The following is a 24,754-nucleotide window of genomic DNA, read 5'->3' as shown; positions in this document are numbered from 1 at the left end:
ACGTTCCAACTGAGGCTAAAATCATCAAATATATACCTAAAGCAAGGAAGGCTACCAAAGTCTTGGAATTACTTAAATCTACAGACAATGTCTCAAAAGATAAACTGGGATGCTATGATTATAATCAGTAATTCTGTTAGCATTACCTCTTTCTCTAATACCACATCCTTTTTCTCTAAGGGATGCCTATATCAGCTAATACGTGAATAATAAATAATAAACCATAAAAATAAAACATTAGAACTTTAATAACTAATCTTTGCCCAAAAAACAAGCCTCTATTTAACATATAAATACATTAGAATCACTGAGGAATCAAATCTTAAATCTTGCCCAAATTTTAAAAATATTGTTCTCAGTTTAGGCACATTTGATGGATCACACATGATGAATCTGTATTCGCAAAATTATCAAATAATAAGAAAACATCGACTGTGACATAGAGGCAACAAAAAATGTCAAAAAAAAAAAGTTCTTCAGTTTTCAATCATCCTGATGATTTAAAGTATCAGCTTCCAAAGGCAAGACAGTTGATGGAAATGAATATATAGAACTGGATAATGTCATAACATAAGTAACAACAAAATATTAAAAATTAATGTCCTACTGGAATAGAGATAAGAATCTCTACTCCAAAACATCAGGAAGCAAAAGACCCAAGACATTATCTTACAAGTTAAGCAATAGGCGCTTTATGAAAKATATTAAACTATATCATTCATCATATTCTAGCAAATATTGTATCTAAATTTAAGGCAAGAAGGAAAGGATTGCTCAGAACTAATAGAACCTATTAATCTAATTTCTCATTATTCTGTATTCATATTGTAATCTAGAAGCATGGATGCAAGTAGAAAGTTCAATAAAATGCAACAAATTTATTAATAAATGACACTCATCTTTGATAAAGCAACTACAAAAATACTGCTACCATGCTGTCAAGACTCCAATAAGCTGTGCAATTACTTAAACTTGAATATATCAAGTCATTCCACAAACTGTAACACAAGCATGAAATTGGATTAAAATGGGAGTGATTGTCCATAAAGAGTGTTACCCTCCTGTATAGACAGTAACAGTGGAGGTAGCCAAAAACTGATCTTTAAAAAAGATGCTTTATGCTAATGGCACAAGTGTGTTCATTAAGGATTTATTAATGCCATGAAGTTTTTGATACAGTGAAGGATGAATACATCACATGCAGAGAACTGCGCAATGTGAATGACTGACCTACAGAAGGGAGATTAAGTTTAGTAATATAATCTGTAAAATCATGCACTTGATGAGGGCAATAATTTTAATTAGATCACTAATGGTAAACCAGTCTACTGGGGGGAGGGAGAGATTAAAACAGCTGAATGACTCTGCCACCAATGGGATACAGCCAGAAAAGCAGAGAAATGACCCTATGATGCATTAGATGTGGGATTTCCAGAACAGATCAGGCAGTAATAATATCACAGGACGGAAAACAGGCAAAACTATATCCAGAAATAGAATAATAAAGACTAATTAAGTTAGAAATATGAACAGAGAATGCCATGAGAGTGAATAGAGTAAGCACCTCATAAGAGGAGACTGGCTTATCCTAGCATAATCAAGTTCAAAAGAAAACATCTCTCTCTCCATATCTCCATATCTCTCTCTCCATATCTCTCTCTCTCTCTCCATATCTCTCTCTCTCTCTCCATATCTCTCTCTCTCTCTCCATATCTCTCTCTCTCTAAGGAAAAAGGTTGGAGGTGGGGGGAGGGGGAGGAGCTACTTTGGGCTAAAAGACTATAATGGCATATCATAAAAACATATCACAAAGACAGCACAAATAAATTTGGACTAAGAGTCTAAATTCAGACAGTCAGAAAAGTGAGACTCAAAAATAGCCTTTGAACGTATTTATGACACATTTAAGTTGCAACCTTCTATCATTTCATTCAACTGAGTTTGGGAGTGTGGCATAAGAAAACCAGTTTTATTCAAGATTCTTTACCTAAATCAAACATTCAAAGTGATTAAGGCACATTTTTGAAAATATCTGCTTAAGCTGCAGATTTTTCCACAGGGTTTTCAGTCCTCCCTACCCATACAAACCCATAAACACATATAATCCCCTCCGTATAAMATTCGGCTGGGTATAACTAATAATGGGGAACTGTATCTGTTGCTTTTGAGTAGCCAAGCCTTCATATTTAATAGAGGATAATTAACAAATCAAAAAAATAAGTAAGGAGTAAGAAACATTATATTATGTTCTCACGCAGCCTTTAGGTCTCTGCAAACCACTGAGGCCTTCGACAATAGCATAGGCTGAATAATTAATAAAGTCAGTAGTCCTGCAAAAGAAAAGAAAACAGAATAATCCTTTTGCAGAGATGTCAATGGTCATTAATTTCAGCTACTCAAAGCATAACACTGGACAGAAATTTGAGGGGAGAGGAAGAGAGTAGCTTGTAGCCTGGAAGAGAACATAACCATGATTCAAGCCTAAATTCCAGTTCAAAGCACTTAGTTCTAGAGCTGTCCAGTCCTGGCGACAGCTGATCTTCACAACTACCTTACTGATTTCCACATTACAGCTTGCAGACTCCCTGCAACAGCTGGGCTTCCAGGTATTAAAAAGGTTTATTTGGTTGTAAAACAGAAGTTGCATATGTCTACCTAGGCACATAAATCTACCTGCTTAAAAACCTCCAAGATAATGATCCAATAAGCAAACTGGGAACACAGCTCTCAGAAGTCCAGTAGCAGTGATTTATTTTAGAATATGAGCACATAAGGAGAAAATTACATCTTCCTCTTCATTCTCACTCTTATGCAGCAGGGTAGTGATTAAAGACACTCACCCTGGATGATAGGTTAGCACTGCAAACCTAACTTCAAGTCAAAGTACAAAGTCATAGTACTTTTTCCACACAGTGAGTAAGTTGGTACATTCATACTGTGCAGTTTAATTTCCAAATCTCAGACCAGCCGTCCCCTCCTTCCCCCCAAAAAAATCCTTCTAAAGCAGTATAGTCCTAGTATTAACACAAAGTCTATTGCCTTGCTAGCTACATTGGTGGCAGGTGAGTGACTTCCACTCCAGTTAGCCATTTTACGAAGTTATAAAGCTAAAGCTATAGTAAGACTAAAGAGAACAAAGAGCAAAATCTAAAATATAATGAAACTGAATTTGTGGGTGAATGATCTGGCACATTATACTATTAAGAGAGATGGTAAATCATATATATATATATATGTATATGTGTATATATATGAATGAAGAGCACCATTCAAAGGATCACTATTTACTGCAAGCACACAAATAAAATGATGGTCCTCTCAAGAGATTAAATAAAACGAAAAAAAATGGACTCATAGATATCTGAAGATAGTTAAGTCTCAGAAAGTTTAAGGCTGACAGGCTACCTTTGACAAAACTACAACATATTTTAACTTCAAGCACTGAACAAAGCAGTCACTTCTCACGCTCCAGGCACAGCTCTACTGAATCCTGAGCAAGATAGTTCTCTCCTGATCATTGGTCACTAAGCACCTTTTACATTGTCAGTACACGAATTAGTAAGATGGGGAGTATGGTGGGAAAGAGATGAGAAGGAAGGAAGTCTTTGAAAGCAGGCTGGAATGGGTAAACAGTTAAGCAATGACAAAAAAGGAAGAGCACTTCCCTTCTCCCCACGTTTTGAGGCCAGTGAATTCCACTTTAGGAGGATGCCATATAATGTCATATATATGGCATTAGATCACCAAAAGGAAAACCAATCGAAAGGTGTATTTACACTGCAATTTTAACATGAAATAATATGTTTGTGTATACGCAAAATCTTTTTTGATTGTTTATACTTGCTGCTCCCTCTTCCATAAGGATCAGAGCCGCCCATCTATCTTTGGGGGTTATAATTTTCCAGTACTTTCTGGCAATGATAAAATGCTGGTCTAGAGAAGAGAAGAAATTTATAAAAGTGAAGATAACTGAACCTTGATGATAACTGGAGAGTTATTAATTAAAAATCAAATTTTAATAAAGCCTTATTATTTTTCCCCCTTAATAATTTTGACAAATAATTATGTCATTAATCATCTTTAACTTGCACTAATAATTCAGTGCAAAACATTTTATTTTGGTGAAATAATTGTGTACTGACAGTGAAGGATCTGAGAAAATTTTGCCACAGAAAACCCCTAGAACAGCACCAAGCACCAGCAAACAAAAGAGATACTAAAAAGATTTWAAAAAAATCCCTTCATAAAAAGGCCTTCATAAAATCCCTTCATAAAAAGATTGTAGCTCTGGAATATTAAAKGTTAGAAGCAATCTACTAATTATTGCCATTCTCTGTCAGAGTAACTAGAATGAAAACAGTTTTAGTATGGAAGTATAGATTCTTTTCCTCCCCATTTAGCAGGGCATTGAGGTGAGCAGGAGTCTGATAAGATATTCAGAAATAGTTGAAATATCAGCCATGAAGAAAAGCATTTTATTTCAGTACTTGAACAGGTTGGAGAGGAGACAGATCAAAAGAAAGTAACGTCGCAATAGCTGAGACAATAAATAACAGGTAAACTTTTAGCAATGCTAACAACGGTACTGTGAAGTCTTTTGTCATTTTYACGTTTTTCTTCAAATGTAAATTCATTATTTTAAGTTGCCAGTTACAATTATTAAAATTAAGAAATTATCAAATAAAGATTTTTGTCCTTTAAGTATCTAGTGGCTTGTATAATTTAGTAACAAAATTTTCATCCTGGATAGATCACAACAAAGTATCAATACTCTCCATTTTTCTTATATCAGTTTATTCCTAAAACCATTTAGGTTTCTTCCTGCTCTTCACTCCATCTCCTCTTCCCCACTAGCCTGTGCAATTAAATCCATTTGTAACATAATAATCAGTTCAGWAGCAACATGACAATAGGAAAGATTCATAACTTCTCTGCAGATTTATACAAAATTTAGATTATAGAAAAAGAAAGCATATAATTCATTGCAAAGGCAATAAAACAACTCTGAAAAATGTTTCATAAAAACTGACTTCTTACAAACTCACTACCCCATGATAGATTTAAACAGGGACAGTCCCATTAACAAACCAAGGTATTTATTTCAAAGCTTTCCAAAATCAAATTGATTAACGTTTTACAAAACTTTTTTTAAAACACATTTTTTTACCCTTGAAATTTCACAACCTTCTTATATGTATTAATTGTTGAACATTTATTTGTTTCTAAACTGCTTTTCCCTAAGATTTGATCTCTGAAGCAGAAAGGAAACAAAACTAGAATCCAACATCAAATACTGAGTTTTATCTCCTTCATATTTTACCACTCTTGAAGGCTCCACCTTGAAAAATTTGAAAAGTTTGGTTATAGTAGAATTCAAACACCAAGTTATAATAGTTTAATATACTTGCTTGTGTAGGGGGAAAACAAAACAAAAACCAGAAAACAGTTCAAAAGTGCAAATATGAAAAATTTCTCAGTTTGTCTGAAAGAATGTTATCATTTATCCACAGGAATGTCAGATAAGCAAACGAAGCTATGCATGTGTACTTCCTGAATGTAAAACAGATGAAAACATTTTCCTCAAAGAACCAATAACGGAGAGCAGGCAATCAAAGCAGAGTCACAACAGACTATTAGCCTGTACAGCCTAGGCTATAAGATGCTAAAGAATAAGATGGCTAATTCAGAACCTATTTAAACAGATGGAAGAGTGGAAGCTACTTGACTTGTTAGTCACAATTTAATTTGATTTGACTTTTCAGTGGAGCACAGAATCTACCACACCATCTTACTACCAAAGTTCCAGGTTCAGGAAACCTTAGTCCCCACTTCATTGAATTAGCAGACTTCTAGAAGCTAGATACAGTAAATTTGACAACTAGCATACCAACAATACATAGCTATGAAACCTGTGCTCTAAACACAAGTTTATAGCAGAAACATTCAACATAACTTTCTTCGATTTATAGTTCAGCAGAGAAATAAATAACTGACAATCCATATACATGCAGCATTAAATTTTTTAGGCTCTAATTCATATCCCATTAAGTTTTTCATATTTGAATGATATATCATTAGCCTAGCTAGTTTCCCTGGCATCCTTTTGTACTTTTCATATTCAGAACTACAGATCTGCCTTAATATAGGCTTCAGGCTTGTATTCATATTAACGGAAAAACTACAGACAGACATCAGGAAGAAACTGCCCATTTGCTTTATCACCAAAGCTTGTGTGAACTGTATGTGAACATTTCCTCTTACCTAATGGGAAACATTACATAATGTATATCATCAATTTACTTTTGTTTAAATCCTGAAATAAAAATAAAACTTCTTCATAAGCACTGGTACGAAATATACATTTTAACAGCCCTTCTGTGAGAGCACTTCTGGATTTGAAATGACAGACATTATAGAACAGAAAAATATACTTTCATTAATTCATGTAATTACTGTAATTACTATGGTCTCACAATCAGAATAATTTCATTTTTAGTTTCTTTCCAACTATGGGATGTCATTTACACGTGGTATATGCACTAATTTAGATTTAGCTTCATGAGAGCAACTGGTTTTCTGAGCAGAACTTAGAGTAGAATACTTGGAGAGGATTAATTACAAAGAAAAAGAGTTCCAGGCACCTTATAAAGAAACAATTGCAAGAAAGAACTCTTGAAATAAAATACAGTTTAGATGGATTAAGCTGCTCATGGTTCGAAGGAACAACCTGTTTAAGTTCCAGAGAGATATAGAGCATTTCACAAGGACAAACAGTTCTGTCAATTTGTTTTCTGCAATTTTTGTGGAACAGACTGACATTTTAAGCCAGTAGGAAGCACCATCTGATGGTATCAGTCATTCACATATGTACATATACAAAGCAAAAAGAAAGGACAATTTGTATCAATGTCAGAAGTAGTCCAGCTTATTAGGGTCTGAGAGTTGAATAGCACAGAAAGATCACTGGGAATACTGGATCAAGAACTCCTATGTATTTAGCCACATAACTTAGCTTGGAGAGTATTTCCAGACATTGAATAAGAACTTCCATTACAGTGAAATGATGGGAGGAAATATGTCTTCTCTAGAGCTATATAGCATGTCATTATATAGCAAGGGTGGGGTGGGCACATAAAACCTAAATTTCACACAGGCAGTCTGGAAGGGGARCCAGCTACAGATATGAAAGGGGAATTGAAGATGTGTTCTATTTAAAAAAATGGAAGAGGCCTGCCCCCCCCCAAAAAGACAAAGTCTTACCTTTAAAGGAAATGTCACTTACAAATCAAAAGGACACTTGTGTGAGATGAAGGAAGGCCTACGAACTTTTCAAGCATTGCCTGGCAGACTGCATCAAAGCTGCATATACTCATATTGGGCTAGAAGTTCTACATAGGATTTTGCTGCAGTACTTGCACAAGAATCTAGATAGCCATTGAATTCTATCACAGTTCAAAAGTTGCCTTGAGAGATAAGGGATTTTGCTGCCATGGCAGTCAGAATTCCCTGATTATTTCAGCTAGTTTGACTCTGGAATTTTAATCTAGACTAAAATTTAATAAAACCAGGAGGATTTAAAAAAAAAAAAAAAAAAAAAAAGATTTCGTTGCTCATATATAGCAGAAAAGAGAGTCCACTGATCTGACAAAGGCTGGTACAAATTACAGGATTCATGGATATGTTGTTATCTCTCATGCTGGGTAGCAGAAGTGAGCCTAACCTGAAAAGCACAAGTTAAAGAAATGATGGTGCTAGGCCGAATGAGACAGTTTGAGAGGAAACAAACTCACAGCTTTCAGATATATCACCAAGGAGTCTGCCTTGTGGAAGACCCTTCTAAAATTAATCCAGGTGCCAAACATGTTGGAACTCCTTGGGCTCCAGAGGCTCTGTCTGAGGCTTTTGTCCAGAATAAAGTCACAAACTATAGCTTCTTCTAAGGCACAGATGTTCTGTGACAATATTCTTGACATCTGAAAGACAGATCAAAACAACTATGAAGTACTCAAAGAATTCAAGGTCTCCTGTGAAGCAGTTCACCAGTCTTTCAGCTGAACAAAGCAGTCTCCCCAATAGGATTTTTCAAAACAGAATAAAACTCCTTGGAGCTGAGACATTTTCCATTAAAAACAGCAGAAGCCAGAGTTCTAGAGAGTATTACCAGAACATCAAGGACAGTTTGCAGAAATGTTCAGGGGAACAATGGATTGTTGCTTTCTTTGGTTACAGAATACAGATCACAAGATCTAACATTGTACAAACTACAGACTTTTGTAAGTTTTGCTCTCTTAAAGTGAAAAAGTATGGCTGATCAAATCTATTATCTGTCATAGACTTCAYTTACACCTCTTCTTATTTCAATGCAAAAAGCTCAAAATCTTTGGAAGATGAGTTACCATCTGTTTCCATCAGGAACGGCCCTCTATATATGATAAAACATTTTGTTTTAATGGTTTCTTTTAACTACTTGCTGAGCAGATATGTTTGTCAAGTTTTTTCATATAAAAGGTCTTTTTCATCGTACAGTTCGGCAAATTCAGTCCATCAGTCATATAAGCAGTTAAATTCTCTTTGCTTCAGACACAGTTCCCTATAACTCCTTGCATCACTAAATTAGACAACTAAATGCATCCAGATAGCATTTTTTGGATGCCTACAAGATTGYTGCTTGATTCTTAAAACATCAAGTTATGCCTAAGCAATATCTACACTACAGAAAAGATCAGACGAGAATCAAGTCTCCCATGACACCGACAACTTCAGACATTTCTGACAAATACACATACCACTATTGAGTAATGCAGGCACTGCTATTTTATTCCAGGTATAAAATGAATTAATAAAAGAAATTCTTTATAACTGCATAGTGGACAACTCTGCTTCAGCTGCAAAACTAGCTTTGCAATGATTTATGCTTTCGCTATGAGTATTAACAGAGGAATTTATGACCTGATACAAGAATGGTAATTTTCTGTTTCTTTTCACATTTTGAACTATAAATATCTGAACTGCACGAAAATACACAGACAACATATTAAGAACAGAATGTACTCTTCCACATTTGCCTTAAATACCCTTCTCTATTTTTTCCCCATGCCTTAAGTACACCCCAGAGCCCTGCTATCCTCATCAAAACGTTGTTTTGATAAACTGAATGACAGAGACATGTATGTTGCCTCAGTTAGAGGAGGCAACAGAGAAATGTTTAAACAGATAGAGAATATTCATATTTCAAACCTGTTTTGCATGAAATTTTAGTCAAAGATTTTTCCTATCTTTCAGATATAATCCTCCACCAATAAAAATAACATTCACCCTGAGYGTTTGTCTTTCTGTTCTCTTTGGTGTAAATTCAAAAGCAATTATTCCAAAATAGCAGTCACATGCTGTAGTCTAGCCACATGTGAGGTTCTCCCCACCCCCTTCAAGGGCTAMTTCTGCTTGGCGGTGAGAGCCTAATTTCTCCTCTATATTCACGCACAGTAAAACTCCAAGATTTCATAACAATTGTTCTTATTTTTCTAAATAAGCTACTAACAAGGATAAATTAAAAATATTTTAAGACAGGATAGGAAATTCTATTTGAACAGAAGCTGGCACTTCCCTCTCTTCACRTGCATAAAACATGCTTAAGGAGAAATATTTGGAACCACAATTCCAGCTAAAAGGACACAGTTCATTACCACACATTCTCAGTACGACATTTCTGTAATTAAATCACATTTAAGAGGACTGTTTGTAAAATACAGATATTCTCAACATAGAATATCATCTTAACAGGTTGGTTCTAAAGCTAACAGGAAGACAAATATGGCCACCAACAATTCATTAGAAGAAAATAAGATTTCAATTTATTTATTTTTATCATCCAAAAATCCCTCTAGAAAGGATTGATTGAATCCAAACATTCAAATTTTTTACATCTGTGCTCAAAAATGCAAGTAAGTACATTTTCAAAGCCAGCTCCTTATTTCAGTATCTCATTATTGTTCAAGAGTATATTCCAGCTCCTGTTGGACATTTAAAATTATCCTTTAGAAGATCCTCAGATGACTTTGGAAGCAAGCAAAACAGATTTACTACACAGGAGAGAAAACTACGGAAGCATGCAGCTTAATTTAAGTAAGTGTATGATGCTTCCTATGAAGCACACACAGTTCATTCATCTGTTCCCCATAACTACTTTGCCACTTCAGTATCTCTTGCATATACCAAAAACATTTGATTATCAAGCATCCTCCACAGTATATCTATAACAAACTGTACTTGCACATATATAACRTTAATAAAAGCTCTTCTGGTTTTGTTTTTCCATGAGAAGTACAATTTTCACACACATGCTTACTCTAGAGATTTAAGAAAGAATAATTAAAGTTTATCCTCAGTTGGCTTAACCAGCATTTCAGTTTTACAAATAAAGTTGGAACTAACTCTCTTTAAATACAGTCAAAGTGAATCAAAGTTCTCTAGATTTTTGAAAGCTGAAATGCATATCCAAAAAAAAAAAAAAAAAAAAAAGAACCCATAAAAAAGACGTTTTTTTAAAATGGTTTTTGTTTAGCTTGTTAATTTCTCCCTCTTTTTCCTGGGACGGGGAAATCAAGGATGTCTATGTTCCACAGTGCCTCAGGATTTTATTATACCTTCATAGAAGCTGTCTATGCAAGAAGACAGACAGTACTATCTGCAGCTCCACCCCCAGGCTTTTGGCCAAGATCAATGCTGCTCACACTTTACTGCCATGACTGGTGAWGTAAATAGTTAGATTTGGTCCTTTGGTGGTATTTCTGAATGTTCTAATTCAAGCTCCTGCAGCTCAATAATTATAGGACATTCTGAGTTTTATTCACTTTTTACCTGAAGGCCTTCAGTTCTGTCATTCTCAAACTAACAGAGAAAAATAAATGAATACTCAAAAACAGGAGAGTAAACATACATCTATACATAAAATAAAACTGTATGTCTATAGTAAAAAATCTACTGTTAACTACAGACAGATTCATGCCCTGGGATAACATAATGCAAATATCCTATAAATCGGAAATGTATGCTTACGATATTGAGAAATAATTTGTTATTAAATTAATATAGACCTTTTTATTCATACAGGTAGAACAGTAACTCTTTAAAATATTTTCTAAATAGTATTACTTATGATTGCAAATCATAATACATTTATAATATTTAACTTTAATTAACATTTAACTTAGGGAGTTGAGTCTTCTTGGGTAGGGGTATCTTCTGAAACACAATCTCATCAGTAACATGGACACTGTACAAGCTCTATTTTTGCTAGTATTTGCTCAAGTAAGAATAATTTATTCTTCAAGTAATCTCCAATAATAAGGGGCGCTTGGAAATTTTAGGTCCACTTGACCTAATGATGAAGCCATTTTAATCATCTTTTTGAGATATATGGCACAGTTTGAACAACAGACATTTATGCCATATTATTTATCATATTCTAAGAACAAATGCATCCTCAGTCCTCTAAAATTCTACCTAAATCTTTAGCTGGCCCCATCATTACAGTCCTGGATTATCTCAAATCTTCAGCCTGACACACTAGGAAGTATTTCCCTTTTTACAGATGAGACACTGAAGCACATAAATTACGGACTAAATCTGTAAGAGAATTATTTTTTCAATTATCATTTTAGCTGCCTACATCCAAACTTCAATACTTGTTCAGTTGCCAGGTAACCCTGGAGTATCCCGGCCTCAAAATTCCCTGTCCAAATCATAGTTCTCAGGCATGACCGGAGTTGCTTAAAGTTTGGAAATACTCTACAGCTAGCTTATTTCTAAATATCATTAGGATTAACAAAGTAGGCATTTTGCCACTACACGACAGCACTAATAGAAATAGCATAACAAAATAATAAAATAATAATAATAAAATTATAATTTTATAAATATAAAAATAAATAATATACAAATATGGATTCAAACAGGTCTTGGAACCATTGTCTTCCAGATGAGTGACATAACTTTGGACTAGAGATTTTTACAAGGTAATTACTTTCTGCAAAACGCTGTTTCTCTAGAAGAGAATTTAGGACGTTTATCCTAGAAAATATTCTACAGCGCTGGTGGCTACACTSTTTTTCAGAAGCCTAAAAGCTGTAGGTTATTCTGTTTGCAGGAGACTTCAAAGTTGAATGCAGTTCTTGGACCTTGTGAACAAACACTGTAAGTAATAGTCAGCACTGAGCCCAGTTCTGCCACCATTTCTCAATAGGGTCTTATTCCACATAGAGCATTAAAATCAATGCAACTCGTGTTTATTCATTACACTTTTAATAATACATAGTGCAATCTATAATACTAGTTAAAAATTCCTACTGCTTACCTCACATGAAAACATACACTTCACTTAAAAAATGATGATACCTACAGGAAATTTGTGAAGTYGATTTATATGGGTTCTCCAGTGTACTGCAGCAGTTAACAGTAATAAAGGGCCCCATAGTAATTTTTATTCCTTTTATTCTTATATCAATTTGATATCATGTTTTCCAATAYAGTGAAAGAAAATTATTTCTCAGTACTGTATGAATTTTTCCAATATATTTCTTTGATTTTTCTACTTAGGATTGTTTTAAACAAAATTTTTTCACCAGCACTTCAATGAATATGCACAAGAATATCCCAATATTATTCTTGTAGCATCTCATTAACTCCCACCTTTTGTGTCCACATTTTGAAACAACTAAATCAATTTCCAATGCAGTGGGACGGACAGACAGACATCTCACAATCTACTTCTACTCATTCTAAAAAGATGACATTAACTGTGGTAATGCCTTCCAAAAATATGATCACACTTTACTTTTGATTAAAGAAAGCAAGAGAGATACAGTGAGAGACTATGTATTTGTCAAAATTAAAAAAAAAAACAAAATAAACACTATAATCTGTGCTAACATTTTTGTATCATTTACAGACAGCATAAAGCATTCATTCAACTCAGCTGAGCCCTTTGCATATCTACAGCAATCACAAAAGGCTTTAGTGACATCTGAAAGGACTAGCAGGGTCACCAGCCATCTGTTTGCACACTTACTTAGTTAAGCAATCAGTCACTTAGTCTGAAAACTAACTAGACTCCAGAATTCACAATTTCTTTGCTTAACATTGCAAAGGGATTCAGTCTATCGATGCTTTCAAACTTACACACAGGAACGGGTTGTGTACAGAGCAAACTGGCTATTGCTGGAGGGTTGCCGAGGGGAGTTCCCCTCCTTCAAATAGGAGTGTAACTCCATCCCAAACATATACATTTGTAGTCTCACAATTAAATATCATCCAGTGCAGGCAGGCTCTGTGCCTCCATTCAATTCATGGAAAAGTTTGGGACAAGCAAGGGCATGCACCAACTACTCAATACTGTGGGTGAAATGCTGAAGAAGCTTGTGAGGCAACCAGCACTAAGCCTAGAAGTGCTCTCTGCACCTGCCTATAGAAGGACATCAGGCAGAGGAAAGGTTACTCTGCTTTTGTATTTCACCAGTACAACCATTACCAAAAAATAAGCACCTGCTTTTGGCATTCATAGTTCAAGAATATTAATAAAATAGGAAAGGCCAAAAACCAAGAAAGCAATTAAAGATAGGAAAATCTCTTTTACGTTGAGAAAATTCTAGGAGCACGCTTCCTCACTCTCTAAATAAAAGGTGACAATATCTCACCTACACAGGGAACAAAAATCTGACATCCTGAAGGTTATTCTATCTTCAGTGAACACACGACTCAAAACACTAGAAAACAGGGCAACACAAAAACAGACAACACACACAGTAGGGTATTTTTCTGGAATAGATGGGATTATATATTTGTTCTGCTATTTATAAAAACCAATGAGCATAACTAACCAAGGGAAGAATTCAGAAAGGACTGTGATGAACTTTCCATCACTGGAAGATTTTTCAGACATGAATGGATGCTTTTTTAAAGCCCATGTTCTACTAGGACAAGAATTAATTCAAAGCAATCCTACAGCCTCCACAATRCAAGCTGTAATCAGAAATTAATCTCTGCTTTGAGATCAGAATGATCAGAGAGATCATTTCTAGTCTATGAAAATCTCATAGAAAACATTAAAATACATGAAATGTTATTAAACAACAAAAATACAACCTAAAATTATTTTTAAAGTTATTTCAAGAGAACTGCTTTCCTTTCAGAAAACACTTTTTCCACTGCAAATTCTGTTTATTTTGTAAGGAGCCTCATATGGCTTATACTTCCACATTTTAAAAACAATATTCTTATAAAAATGTATTTCTTACGAACTTTAAACTCCTGTTATCATACAAACTACCACTGCATTTTAAAATCTGAACAAACATAAAGACAGTAAGTCACGTTCTAAGAATTTTTTTTCACAGCACCACCACCAAATCAATTTGAAACAAAGCAAGAGAAAAAAAACATATTTGAACAAAAATAATACCATAATCACTGATGTTTCCACTAGTTTAATTATATCAATATTCACATGCTAGCTTATAAAAATGCAATTCACAGGTATTAAAAAAAAAAATCTTGCATACAATTCCACTGATGTCATTAGGAGTAATTACATACACAAGGGTCTTGCATTAGACACACTTTGATTGATAACATATTGATAACAAAGGCAGCTTTGCAACTGACAGCCTTGCTTGGGATCAYACCCTTTGTATTAGAAGTAGCAACCATTAAACCGTTAAATTATTAATCTTCATAGGAGAGTGGCACTGGTTAAACAAATTATTTAAACAGGTTATTGAAGTTCAAAGTGTTGTTTCACAATATGGTTAAGCCACGTCTGCACTATTTTTAAAAGGGGAAATTTCCTTCTTCCATGAGCAGGTGTAAACCTGCTCATTCCTGCTACCTCCTTTGGGCCTGCAATAGCCCAGTACAGTAAAGTAACCTCAGGGAACTGATCTGGCTAAGAAACAGTCGGTTTGAAAGTTGGAGAGGGTGTTGTTCAGGACACTTTTCAATTTGCAGCAGAAATGTTAATGCTTATGTAAGAATCAGAAAGAACATGCAGCCAAAGAGCTGTAGGAAAGATAAAGCTACCTCTTTCACAGCAGCAAGAACTTCAGCTGGCTGCAGCTAACTGTGAAAGTGTAATTTTTTTTTCTAGAGATCATTTCTTATACAACATCATTATTCTACATTGTTTACAGCCTGCATTTTAATGACACTTTGCATGTGTTACCCTTAGCAGACAGCAGAATTCAGAATTTAAGACTAAAATAAGGACTCTATCTGGAATAAAGTTTGAGAGATCTTTAATATCTAATTGTTAAGGTTTCTCATACGGAAATAGTTTGGTCCTTGAAGCAGAAAGCAGAGAATTTAGAAATGCGATAGGAAATATCTGAAGACGAGGCTTAATAAACAGATTGATTGCTGATATCAAATTGCTGTGAAGAAAGTAAGAGCAAATCAACAAAGCAGATAAACCGAAGCTAGAATCACTCAAAGGTGTTCTCTTATCTTGTGCAGTTTGTATCGTTACATACAAGAACTGGTCCTTATTTGMAAGTTATCAAAAACAGCAAAGATAACCGAGAACACATCATCTAATTTCTAGGGAAAGTATTTTAAAAGATTGGACATTTCCTGTCATTCAGTTACTCAAAGGAAAAAAAAAAAAAGGAGCAGTTTCATTCACAGTTTTTCCTTTAATGCTTTTGCACACACCAAACCAGTGTACAGAAGAGAGCTAGAGAAAGGTGTAGTTTCTTGAACCAACCTGAAGGAAACTTTTTTTTTCCTTAAGTCTTTTTCTGATGAAACACAATGATAACGAAACAGGCTTCCCTGTAGTGCTGCATCTCAAGGCTGATTAACATCTGAAAACATGGAAATTGACTGCAGCTTTACCTATAGTTAGGCCATCCTGTTTCTCTCCTCCAAATTCTCTGGGGTCTAGTAACAATCAATTTCATGGGCAGCTTTTCCCTCTCTCTTCCACCCAGACTCATTTTCATGAGAACTGTAACTGACAAACAAGTTAAAAGGTACTTGCTAGCAGAAGAAACAGAGTGGCAGACACCCAGGCAGCAGTTTTTAAAGCCTCATTTCCCTAATAAATCAAGTTTCCAAAAAAAAAAAAAAAAAGCACAATGTTAAACATGTTGACAAGAAAAAAAAGGGGAGACATTTTTTCAATAAAACTTGTCTACTGTACTTGCTTGCTATGATTGATAAACACTGTTCAGATGCTGGTTAGCAATTAGAATCCAAGAGAGCTGGCAAAGCTATTCCAATACTTTCCCTTAGAGTCAGTATGGCTCCATTGTTTGTCCTCAAGCACAACATCTGACTGAACAAAGATACACGTGTTTCTCAATCAGTGAAAACATTGCAGCTTATTCGTTTACCACAGAATAGGTTAGATATCTTTTCAAGCACAGAAACCAAAGCAGAATTAGTAAAGTTCACTTAGCAAGAACAGACATAAAAACAGTATTTTACTGACATTAATGTGATACAATTAAAGCTTCATTAGATTGTTGAACTCTTTATAAATACTCTAAAGCAAAACAACCTACTGACCAGAGATAAACAGCCTATACAAAGAATAATACAGCCAATTATATTATCAGAGAAAACCAGGAACTATTAAAGGAGAAATAAAAGCACCTGAAATAATTAGTCACCAAAGTAGTTTCTAAACCAGAACAAACAATCTGTCCCACAAGGAAGGAATGTATGTAAGGTCATATAATATATTTATAGATAAGCAGAATGAAAGCTGTTACAGATTTGTAAAACAAAAAAATACTACATTAAGTTTCCACTGTTAATAGAAACATGCTAGAATCAACTGCAATATCATCTCAGACAGGGCATATTTTACAATATGTGTATTCATTTGTATGTTTAGACCCATGAACAGAAAAGGTAAATTCAACATCATATATGCAAAGTTCCATTCATAGTGAAATTAAAAGATTAAAAAGACAAGTATAGTGGTCCTCCTAACTTCTAAAAAATCACCAACTTCAGTACTGAGCCATAACAATGATGAACATAGGCTTAATCCCAATGAGTTTATCCAGTCCCTTTATATTTCTTTTGACATCCTGTGGCAATGAGCTCTAAAATTTAATTTAAGTATTGTGGGAAACAAGAAAAAGGAAAACCTCTCCATTTTCCGCTGTTATTTTAAGCTTAGCAAATAGTCCTTTCACTTAAGTACACCCTAGTTCTGGTGCGGTAAGAAATAGCTTAAAATATTCTCTGTTTTCCTCTGCCTTTTAGCTGTGATTTACACATCTACTTACAATGCATTTCCAGTAAGAAAAAAAATAAAAAAATCCCCAGATTAAATTCAAAATGTAATCAAAGAGAGCTACCCACAACTGCTCATGTTTCCAAGGTGGATTACTGTTCTCTTAGCATCTTCCTATCATAAAAAGGCAAACAATTATTTCAGGAATAGACCCCTCTCATACATACTAAAAAGGGAATTAAAGAGAACAGCCAGGATCAGTTCATACAGGTTTTGTAATACCACAGTGTCAGAGAAGAGTGTTCTGGGGATGCCCACAATGAATGGCTATCTCCAATAAATACAGCACATTTCTGTATCAAAACACATCCCTTACTACCTGGCTTTCCAATAAAAGAATTCCCTTGAAACCTCACAATCAGGAACTGCACTCCTCAGCCACTCCAGAGCCCACAGAGTAAGAGTAAACCTGAGAAGACATATTGTAAGAAAGCACTAAGCTGTATTATCATTTTGGCCCAACATTCATGAAAATGATGGAACTCTGTCCCTCCCAATATCAGGATCTTTTGCAAAATCAGCACTGGACTATTTGGAGATTATGTTAAGGGATCCACTGGTAAAATGCAAAAGTAAGTAGCACTGCTAAACACTGACCGTTTTTCAATATGAAAAAGGGAGTAACAGGAAAAAGTTTTACATGGAAACACAAAGCACTATACAACCAATTATTTGCAAAAAAAGTGCTATAGAGAGTAAAAAAAATAAGACATCTTCAGGACAAAAATCCCATACACAAGATCAGTGATTTTATCCAGAACTTATGATCTACTATTACTCCTTCTATTAAAACAGGGTTTGTGGAGGTGTTTAACAAGAACATTTATTCTCTGAGCAGAAGCAGCTGCTATCATACTACCACTAGAATTTTTGCATAATACAATGTCACCTCATGCCTATAAAGCAGGGAAGAGAAAGCGTGCAGTAGTGCTAAAAGCACTGCTAATCATAGTAGCCAACTACGAGCATCCTCAGATTTTTCATTAATTTATACCTAGGGCTCAACATGCAAAGGTTATCTTATTTTTATTGAAGTAAATCATTTCAGCTCTACCTAGTATACCTTCCAACACCTCGAACAAGCTTCCAAAACATGGAAGACTGTCCTTTGGCAAAGGAGAGTTATGACAAAGTTTTCAGCTCAAGTGTTACAGTTGTAGATAAAACTTACTGAAGAGGGGACTGTTCATACAGTAAAAGTGTTTTCCTTACCATCTCTTGCCCTACAAAGCAGTTGCCATCACTTTGTTTCACACAAATTCACTGTAACAGTCAGAAAAAACACATGCTGCACATAATATTTCATTATAATTTAATAAAGCTTAATTAGAAATGCTAAAGCTTATTTGATATGAAATGCTTATACCTGTAGCCACTAGGTTTTGACTCCTATCACATCCCAGGGTTTCCTGACCTGGCTTGGTAACCAAACACCTGCTGTTCTCTCTCCGCCATTCTACAACTTACTGTAGCTACAGTTCATTGCAAGCTATTTGGCCTGCTTGCAAATCCTCCAATACCGAGGACTCCCAAAGCTGAAATCCAGTTAAGTTTCTGGGTTTTACTCACCAAATCACTAAAGAGAATTTACAGAAACTTTGATCAGTACTCAGCAGTTTTCAAAGACAAGAAAATAATTCTACTTTAGAGAAGTTTGCACTTTTCTAATAGTCATTCTTAAACAGCAGCCAAGCCCTTTGTGGATGAAAGTGAAAGACTGACTTCACAGAAAGATTCTCTGTTGGAAGGTGAAAAGGGAGAGAAAGGCAATTCACAACGGAGTTCAGCTACCCTTAAATGGACAGCAATTCATCTTCGCCAAGAAGAGCTAAGTGTAAACACTCCTGGCCTGTAAGGAACACAGATTCTCAATCTTCTGCCCTGGAGGGACAAAGTCCTGCCATTTCAGCAGACCATGAGAAGGCATTGAGGTCGGATGGGAAGTTCAACAAGTTTGAGAAATGCAATCTCCAAACAAAACCATCAGACTAAAGCATTAGTCAGTGTCCAGCAACAAAATAAAATTCTCTTGCTTAGACTTCGTAGAGTAAGCACTACACCAGAAAAATTGGATGTCACTAAAGAAAGTGCAAGCGAAAATACAGCAATAGAAAATCAGTAGGTGAGTATGACACGTTAGCTTAGGTGGACCACACTATGTAAACCATTACTGTGAGTTCTTTAGATGCTTAACGTTGAGAATCTCAACTAGCAGGTATCATAGAACATAGTACTGCCGTCCTGGTAGACCTGAGACTTGGAGGTSATCTCATTTACTAAGTGGCTAGTAAACACTGGTTTGGAATTAACATACTTGATTTTTACGTTGAGAGTTTTATTCTTTTTTCTTTTTTTGTTTTGTTTTTTTTGTTTTTTTTCTTTTAAACCAAAGAGCCCTAAATTGGATTTGCTTATATAATGGGACTGCTAGTTCTCTAACAGCAGGTTTTTGCATGCTCAAAGTTCAGAAATATCTAAGCCTAACAAACACTTCTACATAATCATCAGAACATGTTCAGATTTTTCATTACAAGAAAATATATGTTAGTGAGAAGATTTTTGTATGTATAATGATTAGATAAAGTGCAAGCAATAAAATAAGATTTTACTGTTTTGGGACAGCCATGTTTAATCACAGAAACTTCTGAAGAACATTGCTGCTAAAATAAAAATTAATCAGAGTGAAGTGTAGTGACCTAGTGAAAATAAAACTGAACACTGTTTTTATGCTCGTATTTTTATCTCTTCTCATCTTGGGAACTGTGTCATTTGAAGCTCCCTGCAATAAAAACACAACCTGCTTTCCCTTTGACTTTCATACTCTACCATATCTCCAGGAAGCAGACAGACTGTATTCTCATTCCCTCTTTTAGTAACTGGATTTCCCTTTTATTTTGATAAAAGTATTTTGCATTTTGCCAGAGTAAAATTTAAGAAGTGTTAAAAAATTGAAAATAAATCAGAATTAGAATCAGGTATCCATTCAGAACAAAGAATAATCTGATTTACCATCAGACAGAGATGAGGCCTAGAACATTCTGCAAAAAGACAAGGATGTGCATGCAACACAGTAAGAATAACAAAGCTATACCATTTATATAATGTGCTATTTACATACTTCCCACCTGATATAAGGAGTGAATATAAAAGTTAATGAATAAATAAAAGTGCTTAAGTATCTTTTTACTTATTTCTCCCCATCCATCTTTCATCCATTCCAGAGCAACCCTTGAAAAGTAGTCTTACTCACTCAGCAGTTCTCCTACCATAAAAAGGCAAGATTACACAAAATTGTGCATTATTTTGATACCTGCTTACTAAGATTGATTAATCATTTTTATGTGTCTCTGCTATGTTGTTATTTCTTAGTTTAGAAAATAAATAAAAACAAAACCAAAAATACTGCACATCTCTCACGGAAGAATTAACAGTCCCAAGTTTCCCCTAGCTAGACGACTTATTTTACGATAATGCTTCTAACATTCTTTTAATGCAAGTCATTCATTCTCAGACGAGAGAAAAATATTTAACTAAATAATTTAGTGACAGAAAACAGGCTTTACACTACTAGGTCAAATATAGGTCATCGAAAGTTCGGTTTAACTTTGCACAACAATATGGACATGTATCAGCACTTTGAATTGCCAAAACTGTGAAACAATGTGTTTGAAATAAAATACAAAGTTCTATTAACTTATTAAAATTCATATATATCACACTTAACCTACAAATTAATTCTCAATTGGCTTATAATAGCCTAACATATTTATCAACCTTTCTGCTCTTCTGAAGTGTTCTCCATAATAATTCTTACTGATTGAAGCAACTGCTCACAAGATCATACACATCCAACCTAACTGGACTAACACAAGTACCATTGCTGTAAAAATCTTACTGTGGCTACTGGTGTAGGAAGTAGATAATCATGCTTCATAGACAACTGGAATAATTACAGTAAGTCAGGCTACTAATACTCTGCTGAAGTCAAAAAGCTCTTAAGTCATCTGGCATCTAGGGCAGTCCAATATTCATTTTCCAACTTTTCTGTAAATACAAGGACTTGACTGATCACCTATTTGACGTACACCCGAATTTTCAAGATTCGGAATACAGTGATTCTAATTTGCTGCTTGTGCTCTAACACGTTAGCATATTTAATACTATTCCCAACTCACAAGACTGGTAAAGCTTTTGGTCTTAGAATGGTTATTTTTATTCTAGAGTATATTTTGCTCCATAGAATAAAAATTTAAGGTGACCTATCAAAAATATAACTATGAAAATGTGGGGGGAGGGGGAGAAGGAAGGGAGGTAGGAAACAAGTCTCCAAAAATAATGGATAAAGCTTACTTCTGTGACAAAAATCATAACACAAACATATTATCATTATCAAAGATAATCATGAAAAAAATGCAGAGAGCTTAATGAGAAATCTATTTTGTTTCCAGCAAAGTTCCTAACGGCATATCAATTAAACACTGCATTAGCTTGGCTCAGAAAAGGTGTCTTTTCAACACTCAGACCAAACTTCCTCTAGGTGGAGATGGATTATTAGCATTCTACCAGAAGCGAGCAGAGAAAATTCAACCACCGTGCCTTCTCTCATTAAGTTAACCTCACAAATACAACCAATGTAAATAATAAGCAAAAATATTTAAACAAGAAATAATAATGGAAATTCTTCTAAGGGCTGCCTAAAGTCATCTCTGAGCCATTAGCTCTAGTTCTCAGTGTCATCTAGCTCTGTTCTTCAGAGAATATACTAATTCAGAAAAAGCTTAGAAAAAGCTTTGAAATTTAAGAGAATAAGACTTGCCTGAGCCCTTGCGCTATTAGAGACTGTTGTGACTGGTGTTAAGGTAAAGGATACAAATAATCCCTATAAAACTAGGGAATACTAGCTGTGCAGTCATGTCTCCTGCACACCATTATTATGCACAAAGAAGATTCACCTAGGCATCCTCTCCTCCTCCACAATCTTTATGGCAAGCAGCCCACTGTTCCAGAGCACAGACCAGCAACAGACCCCAAATCCTCAACACACACTGGCAACAGATGATCCACTTCAAAATCTCATTTTCAAATTCGCATGCAGGTCTTAATATGGCCATGTATTATGTTTGCCTTATACTGCATTTATGTCTCAATTGTAGTCTCATTGATAAGAGTAATCCACCAAATATGAAGCTACCAGAGAACTGCTTTTTTCTCTACTACATGTAGATTAATTTGGCTAACRTATCTGACTGCTAACTACTCCTAACTACCAAAGCTAACAAATTACTTTATTTGCTTTTTGCTTAGTTAGAGATAAGTGACCTCAGATTGAAGTGTTAGAATTAAGCTACATAACTTACATATTTTGTAATATTTAGAGAGAAAACTAAACTTATGCACAATTAAAATGGACAATTATGGATACTTTTAACCTATTAAAATAATCTACAGAAGCAAAATTTACATTTTATAAAACAGAGCCTCACTAATACATAGTTATTAACTAGATATTAATGCACTTTTCAGCTGTATACGTCAACATACTTCATAAACATAGTTCCTGCTTTTAAGGTTTATTTTACAAAGGAATGAAATGAAGTGTCCTATCCAAGGTTATGGAGTGAAATAATAGCAAAACATTATCCACAGCAGTGTTCTTTGCTACCAATCTATACGCTGAAGTCTGAAACACACATACAAAAAGGAAGGGGAAGTGACAGCCCTATAAACCAAGTCTTCTTTTAGACTACAAAGAGAAAAGCAAGTGTCAGTGTGTGCTTCTTTCTCATCGATCAACAACTTGGTATCACATCCACTTTTCAGAATAAGATAGTTCTATCTTTACTAACCGCTCACTCCTTTGCRAAGATATTTTGTAACTTACTGTTTTACAGTTATACCACAGTCTCTTCTCCTGCAAACCTAATCATTGGTGACGCACATTTCAATAATGGTATAAAAATACATTTATGCTGTCCTGAATGTGCATGACTAATGCCCACTTAGTTAAGGCGCTTTCAAGAAAGGGAGGAAGACTGGAATGAGAAAAAGACATTCGATCTCCAAAAGGAAAAAGATTTTCAAATCTGTTAATAATTTTTGCTCATGAGGCAACCTCATGAAGTAATCATGTCATTTCCATGACACTTCCAGAAGGGAGAGCAGTGACACAGCTTTAGGCTGATTGCTCCTTCCCTCTCAGTTCCCATCAAGTGGGGTAGCCTATTTGCAGTGATAAGTCACCAGGTACATTTTTCCATCTGACAAATACATCCTCTATTTTTAGAAGGATGGACCATGAGGCAAAGGGGTCTATTTCATCCTCAACTTCTGTCACGTATTTGCATCACAGATGAACAAAATCGTAGCAGACACACAAAAAAAAAAAAAAGAAAAAAAAACAAACATGCAGTTAGCAATGACACAAAAAGGGCAAGCACTGGTCTACAGAGGAAAAAAAAAAGGAATTTTAAGAATTAGAAACTTACTTGAACCTGCCCTGGCAGTGTTGGCACTGGTCTCCCACCCAGCCTTGGTCGCAGACACAAGTGGAGTTGACACAATGACCCGAGAAGCAGGAGATTTTGTCGCAGGACTTTGACTGGGACACCTGGGCGTAGAGGGCCAGGTACAAGAAGCCGTAGAAAAGCAGCCAGCTGTTCACGTCCAGGAGCGCGGAGAAGCAGCAGCAGCACGGAGAGGGGAAAGGTCTCCAGACGCCCAGGGGCGCAGGGGCAGCTCCCGCTCTCCGCACGGCGCTGCCCAGCTCCATCCTCGCCGCGCCGCGGCCGCCGGCAGCGATGGCAGCGATGGCAGCGCCGCCCGCGCTCCCCCAGGGCAGCGCCGCTGCCGCGCCGGGCGGCTCTCCTGGAGGAAAATAATCCAGCCAGGGAGATTCAAACCCCCCGCTTCCTTCGTGCCTCCCTCTCCGCTCCCGCCCGACCCCTCCGGCCCCGGCAAACCCCCGCGCCTCGGCGCTCCCGAGGCGCAGCCCGGCACTAGGAGCTCTCAGCCATCCGCCCCTTCTCCCCTTCCTTCCTCCTCAGGGCTCATTGCTCCCGTCCTCTTCCATGGAGGAGGAGGAGGAGGAGGAGGACTGCCTCTTGACCTTGCGTTTTCTCCTCGCAGGAGATGCCCCCCCGCGCTCACGCTCACACGGAGCCCTCGCTCACACCGCCCCGGCCTCCCCCTCCTCCTTTGTAGTCGCTCTGCCCGCGGCACACGCGCAGGCAGCGGCGAGGCGGAGCGCGGGGGGGGGGGGCGCCGCCGCCGCCGTCCTCCCGCCGCGCAGATGGGACGCGAGGGCGGCGGGCACGGAGCCGCCACCGCATCCCGCACTAACGGCGCCAGGCCCGGCCTCGGAGCCGCTCCCGCCTCCGCTAGTCACCTCAGGGGGACGCTAGGGCACGGGCGGACAAGAAGGGCTGGCAGCCGCCCTGCCCCAGCTGACAGCTGCCG

The 24,754-nt window shown here is 36.3% G+C and overlaps 1 protein-coding gene across 12 annotated transcripts in view; it reads right to left on the bottom strand.

The window, feature by feature from the left end:
- The window catches only part of ATRNL1 (attractin like 1), a 515,292-nt gene extending 490,812 nt beyond the window's left edge, over positions 1–24,480 (bottom strand). For 11 of the 12 annotated variants that reach the window (XM_085319057.1, XM_085319058.1, XM_085319066.1 and 8 more), the window contains exons 1-2: positions 24,259–24,480; positions 23,785–24,163 (exon numbers count right to left, since the gene is read on the bottom strand). In XM_085319057.1, coding sequence (XP_085175183.1) covers positions 23,785–24,068 — 284 coding nt within the window. In that variant the 5' untranslated portion in view covers positions 24,069–24,163; positions 24,259–24,480. Of the gene's footprint in view, positions 1–23,784; positions 24,170–24,258 lie in introns of those variants that run through there. The other variant, XM_085319068.1, reaches the window with a different exon arrangement.
- Between the last annotated feature and the right edge of the window lie 274 nt (positions 24,481–24,754).

Source organism: Rhea americana, unplaced genomic scaffold (genome assembly GCF_003343005.1).
Source record: "Rhea americana isolate MKP2758 unplaced genomic scaffold, rheAme1 scaffold_57, whole genome shotgun sequence".
NCBI lineage: Eukaryota > Metazoa > Chordata > Aves > Rheiformes > Rheidae > Rhea > Rhea americana.
This window is presented reverse-complemented; position numbering and strand designations above follow the sequence as displayed.